Below are 18,480 nucleotides of genomic sequence, written 5' to 3'. Positions count from 1 at the left end.
GATAACACCGGTTAGTGGTGATAATTTTAGAATTATACCAAACGACTGTGTGGTTAGTTTGGCAAGCGTGTTTCGACAATGTGGAGTTTTCTTGTTTTTTTTGTTTTGTTTTGTTTTGTTTTTTTGCAAAGGAAAACCGCTTTTTGGTGCTCTTTTAAGCGTGTACCAAACTGGCGTTTGATTTGTCCGATGTACTCGTGATCACAGTCATTGCAATGAATAGAATAAATGGCATCAGTTCGTAGTTTTTTTAGAGACGGGAAAAAAATACACTGTTAACGTCTGAGAATTTTGTCTCCTATAGTTGGGAATACTGATTACACAGTCAGAAATTCCTAAGAATTTGCGGATTTTATAAGAGGTAAAACTCTTAACGCAAAAGAAGAATTGGTATCTTTTGATGGTGTTTCCCTCTTCACTAAGATCCCAGTTGATCTGCCATTAAAGTTGCAGAGAAAAGAATCAGAGAAGACAACTCCCTGGGACAAAGAACTTCTTTTTCCGAGGAAGATGTTATTAATATGTTGTCCTTTTTCTTTTGCTGTCTACCATCTCCTGACGATTCTAGGGCAGAGGAACGAAAATATGTTTCCGACGTCTTCAAGGCTAACGGCTATCCGAAAATATTTCTACGTAACCGTCAAAACCAGTAACGATTGCTTCTGACACTTCCTCCTGACACTCCTGACAAGGCTTCCGGTTTTGCCATCATTCCTTATATTCGAGGTGTCACGGAACTAATCAAGAGAGTTTTGTATGGTCACAACATTAAAGTTGCCCAAGAACCCTTTCAGACGTTAAGTCATATTTTTTTTTCCAAATCCAAGGATCCCGTCTCTAAAAAACAACGCCATATGTTCTATTCCTTTCAATGACTGTGGTCACGAGTACATCGAACAAACCAAGCGCCAGTTTGGTACACGCTTAAGAATGGCTGACTGTTAGGATCGAGAAACGCCGGTCAACGTCCCATTTGACAAATCCCTCATATTTTACCCAAAGATACCCTTAGGTGACCTAATTCTAAAAATCATATTTAGAGGTTCCTGCGAATTTTTATTTTCCAGAAATTCGCGAAAATTTGAAAGCGCGGTCAAAGTGCGGTTTTTTGTGCAATAAGATGACCGAAATAAGGTGCGAGGACGAAGCGCTGCTTAAGTCTTAAAATAAACTCAATTGACTTCAAACTTCACACAAATGTGGAACAACCACTCTAATTTATTCCTCGCTTAAAACTAATCTCAGATATGTTGATAGAGTGGTTTTCCGAACCATTTTAAAAACAGCTATGAAGCGTGTGAAAAATAACGGCAAAATATAGGTCATGTTTAACAGCATAAAAATGCATCTGGTACCGCACTTTCCGATTATTTTACTTTACAGCCTTAAAATATCATTATTAAAGATATACCATGCCAAGTTTCATGCTCGAACTCGCAGTATTTCCCTTTGTGAAAACGAAAATCTATGTCAATGTGTTGGGCGCAAATAACACAATAATTATGCACGAACCAGAGACAAATCAATTTCAATGGCGAAAGTAAAAGGCTATCATTAATTAGAATCCCGTCAATTCACTGCTATCAGTAGAAACATAATGTCCACTGCATAAAAACTGTTTTGAGACGTTTTCGAACCATTGCGCGTTAACTTTGTTTAATTTCGTGTCCGCCGTCATGTCTAGTTTGTCATCGCGTGTATTTCCGTAATGTCAAAAACACATGAATGGTTGTCATAACAAACGCAAGAGATTTCCTGGAACCTTAATGTTTTCGATTCACCAAAACGCTTTAAGTTCGTTAAGACACAATAATGGGTCAACTTGGAATGCTTTTTAGCATCAAGGACGTTAAAGGACTGTAAATTAATCGAGTTGAAATATCTTGAAGCAAATCAAAATCTCGCCCTTATTCTAATTTGGTAAACAGCCGATCTCCGTTCAAGTTCAAGAAGTCGAGAGGTTAATCCGGCAATGTATTCAGTACCGGTACAACAACAAAATCAAACCGAGGTCATCAAAAGTGTAAGTTTAAAAGTGTAGTGGCAAGTGCCAAATAAATTTCGCCAATATAAATTGGAAACAGGATGTGAAACGGTCTGACCCGAAACAAATAAACAAAATATTAATACGACTAATTTAACCCGAAAATGTTACAGAAAACATACCTAAAGGCCGTCGATTCCCCTCGATACCACCCTGCATTGCCTTAAAGAGCCCAAACTTTCTGCTGTAAGAATCAGGGGCCTCATGAATCTGTATTTATTATATCGGCGACCATGCTGCGTGGCTGATATTCGAGACTCAGTAAAAGTTGTCACACAACCGTACGAGCAGCCTAGTCACGCTTTCACTGCTCTTGCGCAAGTGTTCAACATTTCGCAATTTACATAAACCGACTACAAGTTTAAAGTAGTGACAGTAGATTGAAATGCGCTTGTTAAAGCTGTCCTATCGAGGAACAATTATTTCTTGTTTTTGAATGGCTCTTAGTTGTAGCTACAATCGGGGACGGGGGGAGAGGGTATTCCCGGAAATTTCGGATATCTGTATGCCGTGGAAGATTAAGTGGTCTCCAGCTCTTAACGCCAACACCGAAACACTAGACGATTCTCGAAGTATCACAGAGGTCACTAAGCTAAATAATTTTGAGCGTAGCTCCGCTGAGTCAATTAACCGTTGGCGCGCATATTGCATTGACCGTGGACAGGTGGAAAAACAGTTAAACCGGAAAAGCCTGTTGCACATTGTAATTTAGCGTTGTCCAACACGCAGTCGGTCTGGTTGTAATGTTAATCGTATTTGAGAGAATCTCAAGTTTTCTTTCGACACATACTGGGGTGACATACTACTAGATGGGCGTGGCCGGGAGCCACGAGTCAAGTCAGTCAATTTGCCATGCTTAACCGAGAAGAGTGATAGTGAGCCACCAGTGGAAGGACGGCAGATTATCCCTACACTTTACCCTAATAGGCCTCTGTGTTATTCTAATGAACTGATGTTGAGCTCGCTCCAGGAGGGCGGCGAGATGAGAGACCCTGGGAACGAGTTTGAGACGATTCGGCCGTTAGTTTTTCGTCTTAAGTGTCTTCCTCCTCTACTCCCTCCCCTTCTCTACAAAAATTTAACGATCCTCCACCCCCCTCTCCACTCCGCAAGAGGTGTTTGCTAAATACCGAAGAAGCCAAACACCGACAGTTCCTAAGAATACTTCCGCCAAGTGCAGTTGTTGGTAAAATACTTCAGAAGCGCCGAGTTTGGAACTTTTCCGCGCACGAGTGGGAGAGGTATATCTAGTCCCATGTCTTCGCACCCGCACGGTAGCATACACAGTGTCGGGTTCTTTAGGTCACCCTCCATCGCCAAGGTACAGGAGTCTTGCTGGTCGTGTACCAAAGGATGCTGGAGCTGGAGTATTTCTACAACTTCCTTTGCCTGACTAAAATTTCTCTCCTCTTCAGATGCCTGAACAAATATCTCATGAGGATCACTTTGGCGCATTACGGCACTTAGGTGAGAGAAAAACTAGCACCTGAAAAAGACGAATATTACAAGGATCCCGGGCACTGCGCATTCCCGCGCCACCAGTTCGGCGTACACCTTTCGGCCTGTCGTTTGACCAACGCGGAATTTTGCCACAAGATACGATTGCTGCTTGTCACTGACTGCCCTGAGAGCCAAACCTTTTTTAAAACAACGAGGGCTTCCCGGTGACCTAATGTGGCTTTGAGTTAAGCGGCAACGCCTGCTCCAAGCAAGGTTTGTAGCACATTTTGGCTAAGTCCATAAGGGAATAGCTTTCCAGGGACTGAGTACATTTCTCCAGCGACAAGTGCCTCTCTAAAGTAGACAGCCTATAAAAGACACGAATGCAGCGGCCTTGAAGACATCAATACACCCTTACCGTGCATGGTTACTATCTATGGAAACCTCAGCAGACCCTTCCTCGGTCACACCCGTTGATAATGGCACTGATGTTAAGGTCGCAGTCACTCCTCTCGGTTAACCATGGCGAGTTGGCTGACTTGACTCGTGGCTCCCGGCCACGCCCATCTAGTAGTATGTCACCCCAGTATGTGTCGAAAGAAAACTTGAGATTCTCTCAAATACGATTATCATTACAACCAGACCGACTGCGTGTTGGACAACGCTAAATTACAATGTGCAACAGGCTTTTCCGGTTTAACTGTTTTTCCACCTGTCCACGGTCAATGCAATATGCGCGCCAACGGTTAATTGACTCAGCGGAGCTACGCTCAAAATTATTTAGCTTAGTGACCTCTGTGATACTTCGAGAATCGTCTAGTGTTTCGGTGTTGGCGTTAAGAGCTGGAGACCACTTAATCTTCCACGGCATACAGATATCCGAAATTTCCGGGAATACCCTCTCCCCCCGTCCCCGATTGTAGCTACAACTAAGAGCCATTCAAAAACAAGAAATAATTGTTCCTCGATAGGACAGCTTTAACAAGCGCATTTCAATCTACTGTCACTACTTTAAACTTGTAGTCGGTTTATGTAAATTGCGAAATGTTGAACACTTGCGCAAGAGCAGTGAAAGCGTGACTAGGCTGCTCGTACGGTTGTGTGACAACTTTTACTGAGTCTCGAATATCAGCCACGCAGCATGGTCGCCGATATAATAAATACAGATTCATGAGGCCCCTGATTCTTACAGCAGAAAGTTTGGGCTCTTTAAGGCAATGCAGGGTGGTATCGAGGGGAATCGACGGCCTTTAGGTATGTTTTCTGTAACATTTTCGGGTTAAATTAGTCGTATTAATATTTTGTTTATTTGTTTCGGGTCAGACCGTTTCACATCCTGTTTCCAATTTATATTGGCGAAATTTATTTGGCACTTGCCACTACACTTTTAAACTTACACTTTTGATGACCTCGGTTTGATTTTGTTGTTGTACCGGTACTGAATACATTGCCGGATTAACCTCTCGACTTCTTGAACTTGAACGGAGATCGGCTGTTTACCAAATTAGAATAAGGGCGAGATTTTGATTTGCTTCAAGATATTTCAACTCGATTAATTTACAGTCCTTTAACGTCCTTGATGCTAAAAAGCATTCCAAGTTGACCCATTATTGTGTCTTAACGAACTTAAAGCGTTTTGGTGAATCGAAAACATTAAGGTTCCAGGAAATCTCTTGCGTTTGTTATGACAACGATTCATGTGTTTTTGACATTACGGAAATACACGCGATGACAAACTAGACATGACGGCGGACACGAAATTAAACAAAGTTAACGCGCAATGGTTCGAAAACGTCTCAAAACAGTTTTTATGCAGTGGACATTATGTTTCTACTGATAGCAGTGAATTGACGGGATTCTAATTAATGATAGCCTTTTACTTTCGCCATTGAAATTGATTTGTCTCTGGTTCGTGCATAATTATTGTGTTATTTGCGCCCAACACATTGACATAGATTTTCGTTTTCACAAAGGGAAATACTGCGAGTTCGAGCATGAAACTTGGCATGGTATATCTTTAATAATGATATTTTAAGGCTGTAAAGTAAAATAATCGGAAAGTGCGGTACCAGATGCATTTTTATGCTGTTAAACATGACCTATATTTTGCCGTTATTTTTCACACGCTTCATAGCTGTTTTTAAAATGGTTCGGAAAACCACTCTATCAACATATCTGAGATTAGTTTTAAGCGAGGAATAAATTAGAGTGGTTGTTCCACATTTGTGTGAAGTTTGAAGTCAATTGAGTTTATTTTAAGACTTAAGCAGCGCTTCGTCCTCGCACCTTATTTCGGTCATCTTATTGCACAAAAAACCGCACTTTGACCGCGCTTTCAAATTTTCGCGAATTTCTGAAAAATAAAAATTCGCAGGAACCTCTAAATATGATTTTTAGAATTAAGTCACCTAAGGGTATCTTTGGGTAAAATATGAGGGATTTGTCAAATGGGACGTTGACCGGCGTTTCTCAATCCTAACAGTCAGCCATTCTCAAAAGAGTACCAAAAAGCGGTTTTCCTTTGCAAAAGAGAAAACTCCGCATAGTCGGAACACGCTTCCCAAACTAACCACACAATCGGGTGGTATAATTCTAAAATTATCACCACTAACCGACGTTATCATCAGCACCATCGTCTGGAAGCTCGGCATATTAAGTCCGCCCTCGCTCCTTTAAACCGTGACAATGGCTGTCTTTTACTTGAAGCCTTTTTACGCCTCAGTCAGGACAAAAGGCCGTTATTTCTGAGCGTATAAAAGGACTTGCGTAACAACTTTAGTTCACCCCTGATAAAGGCACTAGACTAGTATCGAAACGTTGGGTCGCCAATTGTAACTTTCTTAGTCACTTTCGTTAAATCCTAAGCCAGCGTAACTTTAAGCTATGTTTGATTGTTCGCCTGGCTGCACTGTGAACCTTAACATAACTTCATTCCAGGATCTCTCGGATCATGGTGCGTCAAAGGAACCGAAGAATCCACTCTGGGAGTAGATTCTTCGGTTCCTTTGACGCACCATGATCCGAGGGAACTTGGATTGATCTGTTTAGTATAAAGAAACGCAAATCCGTTTTCGGATTCTTTCGGATTTAAGAATCCAATCTTGGATTTTCTTAAAGAAACCGTACCCTAAGTGTTTAACATCTGTCTCGTTTTCAAGTCTCACCAGACACGAAAACGAGATTCCAAGAGGCTACACCATCTCAAGGGTTAGTTACCGAATACCTTGATACTCGGAATCAGATTACTCAATGAAAATCGATTGACACTTTCGCATAGAAAAAAGCTGTCATCTTTTTTCACCATCTAAAAATTTATCTCCTTTTACTATCTACTTTTACTTCTACCACTAACTTTTCTGTATGAGGAGTCAATCCTTACGTCACCCCACACAGTTTTCATTGTATTCCCAGTCACGTGACAATATGTAATTTCCTGACCACGAGGTCGACAAGTTGAAGAAATAAAAACATTGGACAAGGGTATGGTTTTTTACAGTTTTATTCAGTAACGTGGACTTATACTTCACTAAAACGGTCTCCTGTTAATATTTACAAACGTGCCTTCCAACTGTTCTACCTGGGCTGTCAGAGGTTTTCTGTATTTATGCATTGTTTTATTTTACCATGTTTTTCATTTTCGTCGAGCTTCTTGTTGTAGTGTACTTTGTACTGCTCAAGCATTGTCTCCATCATGTCAAAAACTGCATTGTCGTAATGAACATGGTCTGTGCATTTATGGGGATACGAATCGCTCAGTGGATACACGTCTATGACGTCAAATCCTGCTTTGCACATGGCTGACATGGAGTAGGCGCTGAAGAGGGCAACTCGCTGAAAGCAGGAAACGTAAAGAAATAGTTTGTTTGCGGTCTATACTGATGTGCCTACCATGTATCGTGGTCTTAACACTGCGTATCTTCATTGATAAATGAGAGAGAATCTATTGTTAACCTCTAGAACATCTTTAAAAATTTGAAACAGTCAATCAAATGCGGAATATCTCATATTTTGTACACGAACTACTTAACAGCTTATCACGAATTCCTCGATATCCTAAGACATATATTCCTCCGCCATTATCTCACTGCAGCACACAATAAAATAGCTTTAAGTTATTCTACTGATGCTCGTGTGTATCAATTAAACGAAACTTTCTTTTAATAAGAGACTGTTCTAACTTTTAGTGAGTTGTTCCCTACAGCCAGTGCTGTTGGTTTAAAAAAATGAAATAGATGAGGCGTTTTTAATTAAACATTGCACAACATCAAAGCTTATAACGTATACTAATCTTGCACACCTGCACCTTTAGAATCTGACAAATGGAGGCAAACCTGGCTAGTGAAGAATCGAAGATGGGTTAATCTACGGGTCGCGTACTTTTCCATGCAAATGGCGGTGGATGACTTCCAGATGATTTTAGCCGGATACTCCAAAATTCTCTCACCTTGTGGGAGTCCTTTGGCCTTCAAAACCAGTATTAAGTCATCAATAAGCTTCTGATAAGTGGTAAAATTAACGCTTCTTACAAAATGCAGAACCAGGTTTAAAAGCAAAGTGCTTTCCTCTTGCTGCATTTCCGGCGTGCGAAGAACATCAATGACGGTTTCGATGACTTTTTCAGGTCTAAAATCAAGATTTCTTTCCAGGTTAATGTATAGGTCTTCGTTGTCCTTGCGGTAGACCCACACGTAGCTCGTGTTGCACGTTTTATACAGTAATTGACATAAGGGACGGGTCTTGACAGATCTGTACAGTAGGCGACCCACTGAATCACCGTAGACCCAAAGCGTTCCAGATTGTGTATAATTTTCCGCCATCGACCAATTGTAAGACTCTGCTTTATTGAAATTTTAAAAAAGAAACAATGTTTAGCAAACTAGAAACAAAAACGCTGACATCAGCTCTTTTCTGGAAAAAGAAGGAAAGGATATTTTTTCACAGATTTCCTTAGAATTCGCCTTTACATACAGAAAAACAAACACATTTGTAAAGATCTTAAAACTACATGGTAAATGGTAACATAAAAACCATATTTGGTATGTTTTTGATAACAAAATCGTTGCAACGTCGCTTTCAGCGTCTCTGACAGCCTTCTACTGGTTCAGCTAAAATACAGTCCAAATACCTTTTGCTCACACCCTGAAACTAATCACGTGTTGAATAGGCTGGTTAATTTACTTCCATTTTATAACATAACATGTAAACTAATCACGTGTTGAATAGGCTGATCACTTCCATTTTATAACATACCATGTTGGGGTGACCACGCGATTTTGAAAGTTATTGACCTTTTTTGAAAACTTTTACGTTGCCCGTAACATTTTTTCCTGTCACCTCCCCAACATGGATAAGTCGAAGGCTGGATTGGAAACCTATATCACTTGGGTAGATTTCTCATCGCCGATTGGTTGTTTCGTGCTTCAAGATGGCGTCTGATGTCTCCATCATAGTCGGGAAATTTGTGACAACTGAGATGGCGAATATGTGGCGCATGACAGCCAAAATAAAGGCTTTGTTGACTCTCCTTCATTTTGTTCTTTTCTTCAGTGTTGGTGGTAGTTAAGTGTTGACGCATTTTTTTTCTCTTTGTTTGTGGGTTCACACGGATGAGGACCCTGCTAAGCCACAGTTAAACTTTCAAGGTAAGTGCTTGTTACTGTTCATTGGTATTATTTTTATTTGTTCTTGAGAAAATCTAGTCTCAAAAATTAGCTCACTGGAGCCATATTCCTTATGTTTGACGGCTGTTTTGGCACTCTAACCCTAAGTATATTGAAAAGGTCCTTGGTTATTTCTGTTCAAATCTACGATGGAATGATTGTATGTAAATAAAATTGTGGCTTAGGCATAGTTCCTAAGTCTGCATACGAGCCAACTGGCTCATCAGGCCGGAGCTTATCCCGGTTTCAGTAGCATAAAGCGACTAGGAGTATTTCTACTCCCCCCTAGATGGAATGTTAGTCCATCGCAGGGTTATCCCCCCCAGCATACTTTTGATTTTGTGGCACACTTGTTTGCAACAGGTTTCAGTAATTAGGCAACATATTTCAGGACCTTCTTGTTATTTGTATTGATGACCAGTCCCTGTGTGGTTTCTAAGAGCTTCCTTAAAACAGACACACAGATAAACTAAACACTCTGGCATCTTCCTTTTCATGAATTGTTAAAGTAAAGTGAAGTAAAGTAAAGTAAAATCGTTTATTTAAAACACGATTATCATTTAAGCACTACATGCTTGAGGGGTCTTGTATCTAATTAATTATCTATTTATCTAATTACCTACTGATAAATTGAATGAAATATAAGAAATTAACTTACTTTATCGCAATATTATTTTTTTGCATTCCCAAGTGCATTCTTAAGCGGCTTTCACAAGGCAAACTTAAGTTGGCAAACTCGTGTTGGCAAACTTCAAAAAGTTGGCAAACTCGTACCTTCACACGTTAAACGTGCGTCATTTCACAACACACGGTAATTTGCAACATGACCGACTTGGTGCAGTGGCACTCACGTACAACAGTGAAACAGAAGAAAAGAAGAAAAGAAACAGAAAGCGGTGGAGGAATAGAAAGGTTTGGAGGAAACCCAGTTTGTCCGCTAGCTCCTCCATTTTCTTTTGTTTGTTTTTACGGTATCTTTGTAGACTACAGATGAAATGTCCCACACAGCCGGACAATTGTGAACCTCTTCGATAAATTTAAAAGTGGCCTCATGTTCATCTTGAATTGCGTCCGCCATTTTGTGAAGTGTCACGAAAATGAAGCACGTGAATAAAAGCGCGTGTTTTGATTGGCTGACAGTTAACAACACATGTTTGCTAATCGTTCACACGTCAGAAAAAGAGGTGCATTTTCTTACTTTCAATTTTCTTTTCTCCTTGTAATGTTTTTAGGTACGACCACTTCCTCACCCGAAAGTACAGGTTTAGGAAGAGTTTTAAAAGTAATTTGCTGTCTTCCGACGGAAGCGTTGACGAAAACGGCCAGGTTGGCTTCAGTAAAGAATAATTGTTTATTAATAGATTGAGAAGGTTACTGTCTGACTATCGGGTGCTGCAACGAAAACTTGGTAAGTTTAAAAAAGGACGAACTGAAACTTCGAGACAACAAAAGAAATTATACGTTGCGTGATCCACTTGGGTCAGGCCGCCTCTGGTCAAAGACAGTTTCAATAAGTTGGGGAGCGACATAGCAGGAGCTTGTGTTTTAACGCCTGGCAACTTCCTGAAAGTTGACTCGGGCTACGCCCTCGTCAACTATCACGCGATAGAAGTCGAGAGCGAATAATCTAATTGTTTAATAGAACCACGTGTGGAAGTTTGGGAGAATTCGAAGGAGCTATGGAAGCACTAACCTATCGGCTCGTGTTTCCACAGCATTTCTCTTTCTCACAAACTTCAACTCATGTTTCTATAACTCGATAAAAACACGTACGTATTTTCTATTTCTTAAATAAATCACATACAACCTTTAAGATGTGGCATCCACTTGTCATTTTTCCATTGACCAAATCCATCCCATAAATACTTGCAGGTTTCAGAACAGGAGACAAGGTCCTCAAGTTGGTCTGCATGAGAAACAATAAGGTAAATATATTCCATTGGTAATATCTGACTCATCAAAGGCTGTTAAACTAAAACAACATGGTTTAGCTGGTGATGTTATGGCTGTAACAAATCCTTTTTTATTTTTTTTTTAACTCGTGAGCATTGTGGTTTTGTAAACTGTCTCGCAGAACCAAGCTCCGATAAGTTAACGGTCGGAAATTAATTATTAGAAGGGACTCCACGCCGTCAAACACTGTGATTAGCACCTCATCAGTCACATATCCTACAACAGGATAATTGGCTTTCTTAGCAGCTTTCGTGAACAGGACTTCCGAAGAACTGTATCAGAGAGATCTTAAGAATAAAATGCAAATGATGGCAACATGATGACAACACGAAGTAAGTCAAGACCTCTGACATACAGGTAGGTGACTGTGCTAGCCCGAAGAAAGGCAGTCAACATGGCCACACCTCCGTATGAGGCAGACCCATCGCGTATTGCATTACAGGACAGGCATCATTTGAAAGCAAATAGAAATAAACTTGTGCAGATTAATCGTCGATGAAAGAGTAAAAAGAGCAAAGGTTGGCGATTAAAGCTAGTTCATTCACAAAAATTAATCAACACGACAATTTCTTGGTCTGAGATAGGAAAATCCGGACCGCGCTAAGAACCAAACAGACTGCAGGATTCGTTACCGTGCCCGCTTGAAAAAAAAAAATTTGGATTTGTTTATTGTGGGTCACTGACTTTCTACGTTGTCATGGCAACTGCAAATTTCGGGTAGGTCTGGCCAAAAAATAACTTTTTTCATATTAATATTATTTAATCCCGTTTTCAACATCTAATTGCAGAAATTCGTAAATGTTTACATTCCATGAGCATTCTGGCTTGATTTGGTGTTAATGTCCTTCCTTGTTTGACCTTTTCAGAACAGAGTAAGAGCCATTATGGTGGATCCAAGATGGCGCGCCAAGGAACTTCAATTGGCCTCATATGACGCCATGATCGACAAAAATGGTGTAATTTTGTAGAGCACGCTCATAAATATCTACTCAATGTAAATTCAATTCTCTGTGTATTAACAGAACGAAAACACAGGATTAAGAGAACCACCTAAACTTTTCAAAAACTTAAATGGCTTTGAATCCGCCGTCACATTGGCAAAAAGTTGCATTTAAACACTTTTGATACCAATTTAGACTGATTTAAAGAGCTAGAAGCCGTTATGACCCACCTATAGTCTAAATACTCTTTGTCTGAGGTATTTTTGACAAACAAAATACTCTTATCTTTTACAAAGTCACATAGAAATTTACTTACCAGAAGGAGGGACTTTAAGCTGAGCCTTAGTTACATTTATGCTTAAGGCAAGTTGTCCGTCAGGGTGTTCTACCAAGTATTCATCTAAAGAACCTACAACTCCCTCTCTCTGTTTCCGCCCCTGATAGTCACCTATGATAAACCAATCACGAGGTGGGTCTTTGAAGCCATCACAAAGACTAAAATCAAGGTAAATCGTCAGTTGATAAACACCAGGCTCCCTGATAAGAAACAGAGCTTCGTAAGTTCCATTATTATGATCGAAAACAGTGGCCGCAATGCTTGTTGGACCACGTACGTAAACCCTCCAGGTGCCTCCACCAATCAACTTCGTTCGATTGTCTGAGGTTTTTGACTGGATGAAAATCTTGCTGAACTCTCCCGCTGGTCTGATATCTTGGAATATAATGTCACTTGTTGTAGCGTTGCTATGATTGGTTTTGCCCCAATGATCTTTTACTAATCCCCAGGCCATATTTTCAGCGCAGGACTTATTAATGTTCTTCCAGTCTACTCGTGCACGGCGCTGACGAAGCCACTCGTGTCGGAAATCTTGCAACCTACGCGAAATTAACGACTTTTCTGTTTCACTACCGCTCCCATCTACATTTTTATGAGAATGTTCTTGTCCCCTCGTCTTGTTAAGCGAAGAGTTAAATAGAAAATTATACTGTTTACCAGATGAATGTCCTGGGACTTTCTTCGGAGAAACAACTCCGACAAGAGACAGGGCGTTGTTCATCGTGTCCGTATAATACAGCAAGCAGAGGAGAAGTAGTACAGCAAGGCAAATGGAAAAACAGAGCAACCGCATCATACCGGGAAGCTGAGAACGTGATAACATTGTCTTAATCAAATGGATCGTGCTGAAAATGGAAGAAAAAAATATGAATTTGATTAGGATAACTTAGGTTTTTAAGACTGTATTAAAAGGGTTACCCGTTTGCTTCAGTTTTGTATGTTACCCTTCGTGATTGTCGTTATGAACACAGACTAATTTTCCAGCCAAGTAAACCAAAACCATTCGTGAATCTCGTGCAGCCTTCCCCCTCAAGCCTGCTGCCCGTATTTCCTTGGGTTCTGATTGGTGCATAAGATGGCCTATATCCTTGCTGATTGGCACAGTGATTATTTGGTATTGGTTATTGCAACGAACTGATGTAGATCTCAGTCCCTAACATGGGAGGTGTATAGCGAATAATTATTGTATGTATTTCGCGATTAACGTTTGACTGTCGAACGTCCAACAGGAAAGGGAAGGGTGGATGCCAGACCCTGAGATATGTTTATAGTTTTGGAAGGAAGATTTGCTCTGTGATGATGAAACGTTCCGTGGCTGAAGTTCAGTCTTACCTCGCTGAAATGCATATGTTTGAGCTGTCAGCTGTTTCTCAAAGTTTGATATTGCCATTGCAAAAGGGCGGGGAGGGGGAGTCTGTAGACTTTGTTTTCGATTTGCCTAGTATCTGCCCTTTGGGATTAGCCTGTAACAAATCCCTCGCTTTGTTCGCGTTCACTGAGAGCCGGTGCTTAGACTGCCTCCCTCCACAAAAACCAACATGTCCAAAATCCAATTCGACCAGGATAGAGGACCCGAATGAATACCAGCTGAGGCTGATGTGGCTTCCTCTCCAGATAAAGATCCTGTGGCACTAGCCGCCAGTTGATATTTTCTTTTGTGTTTAAGCGTCATTTAAAAAACGAGCTGTAGTAAGTTAAGACTCTAGCAATGGCCTCGCGTTGATATTTTCTTTTCTACATGTTAACTTGCACGGCTGGGAGGTCCGTATAGTGAAAAACTGTGACTGAGGTCTTGAAAATGCTCGCCCGGTTGAAATTTTCTTTTCTTTAAACACGTCATATTGTTGTATACATATATATTTGTGTTGTTTGTTGACCTTTAAAGACGTCATTTTGCCGCTCACGCTTAAAGAACGAGGTATATATGTGTTATTTGCCAGCTTAGAGGTCCGTATAGTGAAAAACTGTGACTGAGGTCTTGAAAATGCTAGCCCGGTTGATATTTTCTTTCGTTTTAAAAGCATCATATGGACTGTGTTCAAGTGACGTCATCAAATTCCCAAATCCAAAACTAAAGAGCCACCAAAGGTTTTATCCTCATCAGGCATAAGAGGTATAAAATTTATATCTGTTGACAACTTTCCAGCTCAATAGCGTCCTTCGTTTGGAAACCAGCGCATTTTGAATTTCGGAGTTATGGCGGTGCATGACATAAAGCTAGATCGCGTTTGTCGAAAAATATACACTGATCTCGTGATTTTTAGCCATTTTAGGAGTTAAAGTGCTTGTGTCAATGTTTTTTGGCTCGGTTCAGATAATCAGCTGACTAGATAGCCAAATACTGGGCTCTATAATTTTGCGCGGAACATTTAGACGAATATCTCCACTTTGGGACAACGCACATACCTTAAACTTGGAGAACTGTCTTCTTTATTTATCGTCTATAATATCACAATTTCTTGACTTTATCCACTGACTGGGTTTTTATTTTATTTTTAGAATGTCTTTTCAACACACTCTAATGTCTTGTACATGTATAATTTGCCTTGTTTGTTGCGGCAGTATCCCGCGATTGCCATGTTCGCTTTAAACACGTCATATGGTCGCTCACGCTTAAAGAACGATGTATACATATATATTTTCTTGTTTTTTTTTTGTTTGTTTGTTTGCTTTTTGTTTCTTTTGTTGTTTTTTTCTTTGTGTGGCAATATCCCTCAAGTTTCGCTTTAAACGTGTCATGTTGTCGCTCCCATAATATTGTTAAACTGTCCGAAGATGTGACCCTTAACGTGAAAAGAAAAGGAAAGTGAAATGGCAAAGGACTGCCTAAACTGTTCGCTGCTGACTCATACATGCTTCATACATTCCCACAGGAGACCCGACACTATATCAGCAGTAAAAATAAATGTACTGCTATTTACCCTTGTCTTTGTGAGACGTCTTTTTGAGTCGTAATGAAGCAAAGGCGAATTATGACGCTCCGATTACGTCTGAAGTTTCTCATCCGCGCGAAACTTGAAATAATCGGAGCGTCATAATTACAAGGCGGCAGACCAGATAATATTCGCAAATGTCAACCGCCTTTGCTTCATTCAGATCCCTTCTAAACGGCTCAAAACGACACAGGAACACAGGTAAATAACAGTACATTTATTTTTACTGCTGATATAGTGTTCGGGTCCCCTGTGCACTGATTTCCGTACCATCACGAACGCACCATATCGTTACGTCACAAAACTTCAGAACGATATGGTACGTTCGTGATGCTTGGCTTCACGCGTGAAAACAAACTACGATAAGTCATTACTTCCACAGTGCTCACTTAAACCTTCAAAGCAAGCAAGTGTTAGATACTAATTAAGAATATCACTTCTCGCGAAACCTATTCGGGTGCAAACGTTAACGGACGTTGAGAAGTTTACATCATCAATGCAGTATAAACCCGAGGGTCGTTTTCTTTTTTTTGTCACGTCTCTAATCTGTAAATATTTTTTTCTTTAATTCACTGTAGTAAATAACATGTAAACGAACTCTACAGTATAAAAAAAGAAAAGGAAAAAATGTCACTTGTACAGACGTTGACTGTTGTTCACTTTGTTAATTTTATACTTGTGTCACTCTTCTTACTCCAAATCTGCATTAATTGAAAAATGAACAGTCGCTGTAACACGGTTGTTTCACTTTGGAAAAGTAAATCATTTGTGGCATGTGTAAACCCTGCAAATCACTGAAATATCAGACGAGCAGATCTTTCATTCGTCTTGTGATTCATACATTAATTAATTAAAATGCCAATCGTCGACATAATCAGATTAATAATTTGCGTTTGAGTTCCTACCTTCTTGCTTTTTTTTCAAACCGGTATCAACTGATGTCTACTTTTGCCTTTGTCTTCTTCACCACTAGAACCTTTATCTTCAGAAGAAGAGAAGGTGAAATGGCGAAGGAATGCCTAAACTGTTCACTGCTGAGTCACGTTTCATACCTTTCCGTGAAGTTTCGTGACGAAGTAATAGGGTGCATTCGTGATGCTTGGCTTCACACGTCAAAACAACCCAAAACAAATCATAACTTTTCACTCTGCTTACGTAAAACAGCAAGAAGTATTAGATACACTAATATCACTTTTTTTGCGAAATATATTCTGGTGTAACACTATAAGCCTGATTCAAACTTGTGAAATAAGCACAAGCATAGGCACAAGCATAAGCACAAGAAAATGCTAGCGTGCACTGAGATGAAATAAGCACAAGCATAAGCACAAGAAAAAGAAACATTTTCCTTTTTCTTGTGCTTGAGCGTATGCTTATTACGCTTATTTCACTAGTGGGAACTGGTCTGAAATAAGCACAAACATAAGCGCTGGAATTCAACCAATCAGAATAACACTCTCCAGATCTCCTCTCGCTCAACAAAAATGGCGGATGAGAGGTTAGCAGAGCTTGCCCGGAGCTATCCAATTCTGTACGATAAATCGTTGGTTGACTTCAAAAGCTCACATAAAAAGGAGTTGGCGTGGAGCGAGATCGCACGAGAGCTAAATTTGAAATCAGGTAAGCAAAAGTACGAATCGAACTGAGTTTGTTTACACAAGGAATGATTATTAAAATAAAGTGTAGCAGGACTTTGGTTGTATTCACCAACATCAACACAGCAAATAGCGCTTCTTCCTCTGCCATGTTGTTTCTCCACTTACGTATTCTCCTTTCCAGAGCCTCTGTTTCTTTTCACATTTTAAAACGAATAGAAGTGGGGAAGAGAATGTTTCCGACATGACCCACGCTGCGCATGCGAATGTCGCTAATGTGAACATCCTTGTGCTCCCTTGTGCTTATGCTTGTGCTTATGCCTGTTCTTATCTCACGAGTGAGAACCAGGCTTCAGAGGAACGCAAGGTTTTGATATTCTTATGCTCATGCTTATGCTTATGTCATGGTCGTCCTCACCAGTGCATAAGGGCTGGTTCACACTTTAGCATAAGCATAAGCATAAGCATAAACAGGCATAAACATAAGCATATAAGAAAAATATGTGTGAACCGGGGTTACATAAGCATAAGCATAAGGATGGCTATTGCGCAGGCGCAGTTCATCTCTCAGGATAACGAAGTCGAAATTGGATTGTTGCTACTGTTAAGCCGTAGAAATCGAAGAACGTTGCTTATGCAAAGAAAACACAAAGAAAACCGAGAATAAGAGACATAAGAGACATTTTTACGAGAAGAAAGACACAAGGCGATTATTATAACCTTGTACAAGAATTAAAACTGGGAGACAGAGAATTTTGTTTCAGGTAAGCTTACCTGTCGTACAAACAAGGATAATTGCGGACAGATTCCGCCAACTTTTCTTTCACCTGCGTCGCCATGTTTTCAGTTGACAGATTGTGACAGAGCGGGCCTGGATTTTATTTTTGTGTATTCCGCTGACAAGAAAACTCTTTATGCTTACGCTTATGCTTATGTATGCCCGGTTCACATTCAAGTATCCACAACATAAGCATAAGCATAAGCATAAGAAAATGGAAAAGTTCCATTCCTTGTGCTTATGCTTATGCTTATGCTTATGCTTATGCATACATACATATACATACATACATTTTATTTGTTCTCAAATTAAAATTACAATTGTAACATGCCCGCGGATAGCTGAGCTAATCTAGGCGGGTCATGTTAGGACGAGTTATTAATATACAACTAGGTACTACTAAATGCAACTGAGGGTAACAAGAGAACTAAAGAGACTAGAATTGACAACGATGACTAAAGACAGCTAATAAACTAACGATATTACAAATAATAATTAACAACAGTTACGACGAGAGACTACAGATACACTAAAGCGAAATTATTGAGTATTTATGAATACATACTAGGAGGAAAATAAATTCAGCTTTACTTTTTGAACGATTTCTGTAAGATCAATATAACAGTCTTCTGAAGCTAGAATTTCAAAAAGTATTTGTTTTATTTTCCTCTTAAAGACATTTTTTGGAAGCTTTCTTAAATATATAGACATTTCATTCCAAATTTTTGTTCCGATTCTAGAAAATGAATTCACTTGAAGTGAGAGTCTAGAACTTTGTGCGTATAAATTATTTAAGACA

General features: G+C 39.9%; 1 protein-coding gene across 1 annotated transcript; it reads right to left on the bottom strand.

Annotated features, from left to right (window-relative positions):
* Window positions 1–6,965: 6,965 nt before the first annotated feature.
* Window positions 6,966–13,220, bottom strand: LOC110059168 (uncharacterized). The gene is made up of 4 exons (XM_020765865.2): window positions 12,355–13,220; window positions 10,952–11,050; window positions 7,816–8,318; window positions 6,966–7,315 (listed from the first exon to the last, which is right to left on the bottom strand). The coding sequence occupies exons 1-4, from the start codon at window positions 13,196–13,198 to the stop codon at window positions 7,070–7,072; spliced, it is 1,692 nt and encodes a 563-aa protein (XP_020621524.2). The 5' UTR covers window positions 13,199–13,220; the 3' UTR covers window positions 6,966–7,069.
* Between the last annotated feature and the right edge of the window lie 5,260 nt (window positions 13,221–18,480).

Source organism: Orbicella faveolata, unplaced genomic scaffold (assembly GCF_042242905.1).
Source record: "Orbicella faveolata isolate gen_17 unplaced genomic scaffold, um_ofav_v1 contig_24, whole genome shotgun sequence".
Classification (NCBI taxonomy): domain Eukaryota; kingdom Metazoa; phylum Cnidaria; class Anthozoa; order Scleractinia; family Merulinidae; genus Orbicella; species Orbicella faveolata.
Note: the sequence above shows the minus strand (reverse complement) of the source record. Positions and strands in the feature narration are given on the sequence as shown.